This window comes from Lepidothrix coronata, unplaced genomic scaffold (genome assembly GCF_001604755.1).
Source record: "Lepidothrix coronata isolate B3197 unplaced genomic scaffold, Lepidothrix_coronata-1.0 Scaffold151, whole genome shotgun sequence".
Classification (NCBI taxonomy): Eukaryota; Metazoa; Chordata; class Aves; order Passeriformes; family Pipridae; genus Lepidothrix; species Lepidothrix coronata.
The window spans coordinates 720,452-729,507 of NW_016690331.1; the positions used below are offsets into that span (position 1 = coordinate 720,452).

The 9,056-nt window shown below is 40.8% G+C and overlaps 1 protein-coding gene across 2 annotated transcripts in view; it reads right to left on the bottom strand.

Moving 5' to 3' along the window:
• The window catches only part of FAM188B (family with sequence similarity 188 member B), a 70,676-nt gene that overhangs the window by 14,457 nt on the left and 47,163 nt on the right, over positions 1-9,056 (bottom strand). For both annotated transcript variants that reach the window (XM_017828693.1, XM_017828692.1), the window contains one exon: positions 7,356-7,517. In XM_017828693.1, the coding sequence (XP_017684182.1) occupies positions 7,356-7,517 (162 nt within the window). The remainder of the gene's footprint in view (positions 1-7,355; positions 7,518-9,056) is intronic.

Consider the following 9,056-nt stretch of genomic DNA (forward strand, 5'->3'; position numbering starts at 1 on the left):
ACACCTCTGGGGATGGTGACTCCACCACCTCCCTGGGCAGCCCCTTCCAATGCTTAACTACCCCTTTCAGTGAAGAAATTCCTCCTGATGTCCAACCTGAATCTGTCCTGGCACAGCTTGAGGCCGTTTCCTCTTGGCCTGTCACTGGTTGCCTGGGAGTAAAGGACGACTTCCACATCACTACAACCTCCTTTCAGGGAGTCCTAGAGAGTGATAAGGTCTCCCCTGAGCCTCCTTTTCTCCAGGCTAAATAATCCCAGCTCCCTCAGCTGCTGCTCATCAGACTTACTCTCTAGACCCTTCATACACAGAAGTACACCCTCATTCAACTATATTTATAAATATTCTGAATATTCTGTATGAAATTACATGTAAATGATTTTCATGCTCATTCACAGAAATTTTGAACTCGAACACTCAGGAGATTTAATCTCTAATCAGTGAGGGAAGGGGATACCAACAGCACTGCTGAGGGGTGAGCTCTTCCTCACTTGCCTGGCAAGGTTGGTTGGTGATCCTGGAATACAACAGGACCCTGGAGCAGGACAGGGAAGAACAAGCAGGAACACCCAGTGTTCTGACTCCTCAGGAAACCCATGAAGCTCAGAGTGTGTGTGCCATCCAGCAAGTGCCTGACAGGGAACCGGGCCCTCCTTTCCAGCGTGTTCCCTATGCCTGTAATGCTGGCTCTGGCTTCCAAAGGCACATCAGGGATATGTGACTTCCATCTATTCCATGAAACATTATTTGTTAAGGGCTCAATGGCTGTTATTCCTATTGCTATTCAAGTATTTGTTTTCAGACGAGCTCATTAATCTTCTTCAGGCAAAAAACAAGTAAGGGGGGGAATGAATTAGGTGTCCTTTCATGCTGCATGTTTTCAATTCCTACAGAGACTTCACTAACCATAATCCTCTCCTCCCTTAAAATCCCTTAAGAATGCTCATAAATTTCAGGGACACCAATCTGATCTTTGGAAAATGTCAATTTTTCAAAAGCAGGCACCTTCAAAGGGCTCATTTTCAACACTAAGGGCCGTCTTTTTCCATGTCTGATTTTCGTGTGTATTCTCACAGTGGCGAAATTAAATCCACGTACAAAAATATTAAATATACACACAAATATTTATCGCTAGAGAATTATTCCAACATCTCTACCAGAATGAGTGGATGGTACTTCACCATTCAGCTTTTACTTGCTCATTGAACAAGGCTGCCTTTTGCCATGTGAATTCTAAGAGGAACAAACAAGAGAATATGACATCAAAACCAAGGGGCATCACTGGATATGACTGATGTGATGGTATTTTTCGCTGAGAGTTTTATCACTTAATGTAATTTCCTCTCCTTGCTTGTCGGACTTTACTTTTTATTTTCTAATTAAAATTATAGTAATTCTGTTTGTTATATTCAGAATGTCCATTTGCCTGAATACAACTGTTATAGATGCTTATTTTCCAAACTAATCATAGACTGTAGTGATTCCACTGGGTGCTTGTCAAACTGAATAATTGTTGGTTGTACTGAATCCAGTAGGATAGACAGACAAAAGGATAATTACACAAAGCTTTCAGAGTTACAAGGAACACCCTATTGTTTGTTCTGCCAGTGTTTTCCCCCCACAACTGCAATGACCTTTACTGAATTAATATTAAACAATGTTCCAGTGGTGTTAAGACTGAAGTGTCAGTGGTGTAAAACCAGATATCTTTGCAACAGCCCTTGAGTGAGCAGGTCACCTACTCCACCAGCACTACTGAAACACCAGGTGAGCTACATTCCTGTTATGTTTGCAGATAGTTAAGGGACACTGTGAGGGTAAAATTACTGCCATTGATAGGTACTTGATTTCAATCAGATTAAGAAAAATAACATTAATGCTCACAATATCTGACATTCAGAGTATGTACAATGAAATGGCTATGCCAGATCAGACAGAAATTGAAGAGTTTTTAGCCATAGAGTTATAAAGTAGTAACCAACACTACCTAGGAGCCCTAGATAAATTCTCTGCAGCTTTGGAACCTTTTTGTTGCAGAAAAGGGAATGTTTCTGATAATGAAATGGGGTGGGGGGAAAGGGCAACATTAATAAAGAAGAATAGAAAGAGATGTGTGTTCAATCCTAGGACTCCCAAACCAAAGACTCCTGGAAAGCACTGGCTTATGACTAAATTTTCCTTATGCTGCCACAGTATAAAAGACAGCAGATGTGGCAAGGAAAATAGATGTCAGGGTGCCAGAGAGTCTCTGGATCTTGTCTTTACCCTTGTCCCACTCTGCTGCTCTTCTGGTATGTCCCAACAAGTGAATAAATCGCGAGGGAGATTCAGACCCTCACTCAAACTTCAGCACTTTGCCATTTCCTCGCTGCACACGAAGGAGTTTCTAGTTCACTGTGCTAGGTCACATCACTGCAATGACAAGGACGGGTCAAGATTCACTCCACTTAACTCTTCTGCATCTGTTTCTAGGCCCTCTAACTTAGGTTGGCCCTTAGGCTTCGGCTGTCTGTAAAACTTAGCAAGGAAGAGGTGGGTATTGTCAGAAATTCTGACATTTGCCCTGTTCATCCATGATAAAGGGAGTTGGCTGGATTCTGACCTGAAACATTCTCAGCCTATAAAGGACCTGAAGTGAGATGGCATAAATCCACATGCAAATGCAGGTATTTATAATCTAGAGAGACATGTGGAAAATATTTGACTTATCGTTTTCTGTTTTGTCTGTTTGCAAAGCAGGCAGAGCTCTTCTGAACATGTGGGCTTTGTTATTCTTATTGTCTCAAAGAAAAACTCCGCAATTCTATTTCATTTGGAAGGATGTTGAGAAGAAAGTGATGCCAATACCCCAGCCACAGGGACTGGCCTCTGGGAAAATAACTGTCCATAACTTGGGAGGACAATAGGACTTCACTAAAGAACATTTCAGTTCCAGGCTAGAAAGGGAGATGTAAAAACAGGGAATGAAGAACACTCTTTTTCAAAGGCTAATGCTTTGCCAGCCTTGTTTCAGTTAAATTTGAATGTATCACATGATTTTGCCCCCAGTGTCACAAATGCCTCAAATAGCAGCACCCCTTCCTGAAGGCACCTACAGGGCACAATATCCACCCCAATTCCTGAAAAATAAATGGAAAATTAAAACCGACCGTCAAGTTTCCATTTTGCACTTGCATATTTTTGTTGCTGGTTTCTCAAACGAGGTGGTTAAACCCCTCTTTCTAAACCTCCCCCTCCACAACCCCTGGCTTGAATCCAGTCCATCTGATGGATAAAAGCGATTGTTCAGGAGACATATTTCCCAGGGAAGAAGGTTTATAGGAAGGATGTTCCACAGGGCAAATAAAGCAGTGAGGTGCCAGAAGACAGAGCATGTGTGCTGAATTTAATAATTCAAGTAGGTCCTGTCACAGCACAGAGTGTGCTGGTTTCATCAAAAGGACCAAAGATAATGTTTCCCATCTGCGGAATTTTAATGAATAAATTCTGTTTATTTCTGTTACTCTTTGAAAAGAAAGAGGGAAAATGAGCATAACTTCTTTGTCAGTGTCCTCTCTTCGTTTTCAATAAAGCAAAAACTAAAAAGCAACAGTCTCCCAAAATGCTGACAGCTCAGGGAGTGCCTGGGACACTGTCAGGAATCAGAGCAGGGACAGTTTGGGAGGTCAGGTGGCAGGAGGTTTAACTACTACAGCAGGACAAGTTAAAGCAGGAGAGAATCAGTGAAAACAAAGAATCAGAGTGAAGGTTCAAAAGAGACAATTAGCCTTGAGTATTTCCACTACTTCACATATACCAGCACTTAACTAAAGTGGTTTCAAAACACTTTTCAGAAGGATGAACAAATTCATCAGCCAATACCATACTGCCTTTAGAATGAGGGATTCAGACCTGTGCTCATCCCAGTTCAGCCACGAGCTTACTGGGGGACTTACTGGGATAAGCACTTTGACTTTTATTCATCTGTTACCCCCCTCTGTAAAATGGTAATGACACTTGGCACTCTTGGAAAGCACAGATCTTTCAATGGGAAATGACAGATAAATGCTATATATTATTGATATTATTATCATTATTAATATTAATCAGCACAGTGGTATTTATTGATGGGTTATTAACGTTATTGAAGTTAGTATGTTATTAATAATAATAATAATGATAATAGTGGTGTCCTTTAAATTTATCACCTGTGAATGCAGATTATTTTTCCCTTTGTCACAGTAAGTCTCTTAAATGACCTGCCATAAAGATGAGGAGCATCTGTTTCCATCCGTTTCTACTTTTAACCTCAGGAGAGATTTTGAAAAAAAGAACTTCATCATTCCAAGTCTTTCCACTTGCAATTTTAACGTGGCATTTAGGCCAAAGGCTCTGACCCACATGCAGGGACCTTCTCACCCAGGACTGCTATAATTGGCCCTGCCCACCCCTGTTCCTCATCCCCTTCTCTGAGGTCTTGTCCCTGTTGAGAAACCACTCAGCTTCCCTGAGACTTCACTGAACTGCTGTGTCCTGCAGCTCAGCAAAAAGGGGAAACCTCCACCAATTTTCTGCGCACTGATCAGTTTTTGGAAATGTTTCTGTTGCTTTAGGAGCTCTAAATAAATCCCAGAAAACCTAAAATCTCAATTTATGCTTCTAAGTCAAATGTGTGAGATCACGTGGAATTAATATTGCTTAAATATGGGCTTAGCACAAAGAAAAAAAAAATCCAAAAATGTGTAACTTGGCTACTGAAAAGTAACAGAATTGGGCTTTTAGCTTTTTTGCATTAAAACAGGGAATCTCACTATGGAACTAAACGTTTGCACATGAAATGGGTGGAATGGACCCATCTGTCATTGGGAAACAATTTGCAACAAGTAATTACACTGCAAAAAGCTCTTTTGAGTGTGGTGATATTTCAGGGCTGAGAGTGATGATCAGACATTAACAGTTCCAGACAAATTACACGGAGCACACATTTTTCTAATCAGCAGAGATAACACATTCGGCATGATCCACTGGAAGAGATTAATGGATTGGGAACTCAGTGGGATTCTCCAGGAGAAAAAGGAAGGGATCATTTTGTTTTCATTTGCTACTGTTGAAGTTTGACAGGGGGACTAATTCAGTTCACATGCCCTCATGGTATTTTCAAGTCAGAAGCCATGCCAAGGGAATTGTGGATTATACACAAATACTCCACGTATTAGACAAGGGAGATAAAATGGTATAGAAATCTTTCTCCAGGTGGATTTTCAGCACCCAGCCTGGAATATCTTGAATATCTCTTCCTAAATGTGTTGGCAAGTTGGAACAAGTCTAGAGCAGAGCAGTAAAAACAAGCTTTGGACAGGATGCACTGATGAAAAAGGGAGGAACTGTTACATCAGCTGCAAATGTCCAGCGGATGCGGAGGAATTGTTTAGGGGGCAGGTTGGACTAGAAGTAAAATTATAATCAGAGGAAACTACGTGAATGAAGAGTCAGATTTAATATTAGTGTATCCAAACACAAGCTGTGTAGTAGATATTAAAATCTCCAAATTCACAAGCACCTACAAATCTGTGTTTGCAATTATTTTTTAAAGTAGAGATGTATGAGAAGAAAGGTAAGATCACGGTTAGATGCCCGAAAATCAGCTAAAAGATGGCCATCTGAACAAAGAGACAGGAACTTCAGGGACACAGATTTTGAAAAGAAACCCTGCTATATGACAGGACATAAAAATATCCGGAATTATCCCCTGGGAGATTGGCTGGATGTGACCTAAAGGGAGTTTTCCAACTCCGATGTCTATGATTCACCATACAGCACGCTCAGGATTTTCTTGCTACTGGAAACAAAAAACAAAACCAACCAAAAATGACAGTCCTTTTCCATGACTGGTGTCAGTTCCCAGCCTCACAGCCACACTGTAATTGGATGCTGAATCCACTTACTGAGAGGAAGAAAAGAGTCAGTTTGAAAATTCTATTCTCAGTTCCACTCCTGCAAACTACCAGTGACATTTATTTTTCCTAAATTGCTCTAAATATTGTAACAGAAAGCAGAATCTGGCCCTTCCTGCTGAAGCCACAGTGGAGACACCCCGATTTGAGGCCAAAGTCCACCAGAATGTGACTTTTGTTCTAGTCCTGAGCAGACACTGCATCTGAACCGAAATGCAGAGAACTCCCAGATGTTCTTAATAAAAACCAAGACAATTTGCAGCAGCTGCCCAGCTAGTGTAGACTCTAAAAAAAAAAGGAAACTACGTCTACTGGAGTTTCTGTAACTGATTAAGAGCCACTGGCATGGAAAAACAGATCCTTGCTCATGATTCCAGCTCCCAGGCAAGAGCACAGTAGTAGAAACAGAACCCCTCTACCATATAATTTGCAGAATAAGTGGAAAATGGTGTCTGATTCCCTGGGTAACTTACTTTATTTTTAGAGGGCAGGTGGGAAAGAAATAGCTCTTACCTGCACTGACCTCACTTACCATTTTGCTACTCCCAAGTCATTTTCCTCCCAATAGAATGGAAAAAATGCTACAGTGAAGCAGAACCATTTTTTGAGGTTTTAAATGTTACATTGTTTATAGAAAAGAAAAAGAAGCGTGAACTAGACACAGATGCTTACTTATTTTTAGCCCACTCTGTTCTGAATTCATCTGATTTGGATACACTGATATAATTTTTTGACTGAATTCAAGCCTTTTATAATATTATGAATAATGTAAATGATTGTGTTAATTAAAAACAACAAAAATTATTATTTGTCAGTAGTAGGAAAATGTAGCTGGGAAAAGGTTAAAACCAGGCTTTCTCTTCAGTCATACATTTATACTGTATCAGTACAAACAATTTCTTTGGCAATCACTTTCAAATTTTTATAGAGGTGCTGACTGCAAATCCAGATGGGACTGCTACAAGTATCCTATCTGGCATCCAACACAGGCAAGAGAATTTCAAATAATATTCTTGAATCAAACACAAGACTGTCTGTTTAAGATAGAATATGTCTTTAGGAAAGATGTCCATCTCCCCAGCACTGTACATGGAAAACCAGTGAAATCCTTACAGAAGTTTGCCCAGAGGTAAACTAATGGCTGTCACTTCTTTGAAACTTTTAATCTATCTTTTAATTCTCATGACGAATACAATTAAAATACTACTTTCCAAAGCATGTTAAAGGGAACAATCCCACTGCACTAACACCTATTTTAATTTCTAAAATTTTTTTTTTACTGCTCACACAACACCACCACCCCTCCAGCACAGAGCAGAACAACTGAACCAAGCCCATCATTGCCTTGCTGCTTTACTCACCCCAACCTAATTTTAAATGTAATTGTTTTCTTTTTTGCTTAAAGGCAGGGAAAGGAAATACCTGACAGACATCGTAGTGCTCGAAGAGAGACAGCAAACCGATGTCACTGCGGCTGGTGATGCCTTTCAAGATCGTGATATTCCCATTGCCAGAGTCCAGCTCTATCACGTTGTTGAAAACGTTGGACACAGCTTTGCCAGTCAAAAGCAGGTTCACCAATTCCTGTTCGTGACACGTTTAAAAACAAAACAAAACCAAACCAAAAACAAACGGTACTTAAACATCAGCACAAGATTCATTCAGGATTGATAAAAGTTACACGTGTACCAGAGCCTTAATTTATATCATGGCCTTTAGGATTAGGATTAGGATTAGGATTGCTTATGAAAAATTCTCCAGATACTTTGGGCAAAGTCTACTCCTAAAGCAAAATGAGGAAATCTTAGTGGAGTTTCCAATATTCATCTTTCCAGAGGCAAACTGCTCATAACCAATTTAGTCTTACATCCAACTCTCAACCTTCTCATATTAGGGTTGTTTTGTTTGAATTAAAATATTGTGGTGTCCCTTTTTCTCTGCAATGGAACTACAGCATGAATGAGATATATCCAAAGCCTGTCCAGTACTATCTGATATTTCTGTATGTGCTCAGTGATGTATTTTGAACAAGATTTGTTACATTATTTTTCTTCCTTGCTGATTATTTCTGGATGAACTCAAGCCTCATTCAGTAAGATATTCAGTTATATGGACCCATATCACTAATATTCTCATATTTACCATAGGGGATTGTAGACTATTTCCTCTCCAACTGAAGTAGGGGTTTGTGAGAGGATAAGTACATGTGACAGGGTGGGGGATGTGCACGTGCACATGCAAGTGTCCATAAAGTTCAAGGAACAGAGACATGGGACACATTTCTTAGTGTAACATCCCACAAGGGCCAGCTGGGATGTAACCAGAGCTAAGAGCAGGCTGTGCAGCAGCAAGGAACCACCTGTGAATAAATACCAAATGGCAAGAAACAGGAGGGGAAACAACAAGAATAAAGCTTCCAGAAAAAATAGTCCGAATTATCCTGCCCAAAGACATGAACGACTCTGTTGTAGCCAGTTTGGAACTGGTTTCAAAACTACTGCACACAATTACAGTTCTGTGTTTCTCCTGAAGGCCTCCCCAGAGTTTATGGGCAAAGATAGCAGTTGTTTTTATGTTTTGATGTTTTTAGCAGTTCTAATCCACCAGTGATGTTCCATCACCTTCTTGAGGAATCACTGCGTAACCACAGTAAAAAGGTCTTCTAAGCAGCAGTACAGGAGGACAGGAAGCCTGCCTTTGGCAACCAAAGTGGCAGTAGAATCATAGAATCAAAAAGTTTGGAAAAGACCTCTAAGATCAGCAAGTCCAGCTGTCAAGCCAGCACCACCATGGTCAACACTAAACCACCTCCCAAGTGCCACATCCATAAGATTTTGGAACACTTCCAGGGATGGTGACTCCACCACTTCCCTGGGCAGCTGTGCACCATATTCACCCCACACCACTGCCCAGCTCCCAGCTTTGGGGGAATCTCTGTCACAGAATTCGGTGATTTACGTGCCCAAGGCAAAGTGTTTCCAACTGGGTGGGTGCCTCTGGAGGACTCGAGCCAGTGGGAAATGTTTGCTACAGGACATGAGCTGGAATTAAGCTACGTAAAGTTTAGGTCCTACGTGTCAGCCAGCAATTCAGGCTGGTGATTTTCAAGCACCACGTGGCTTT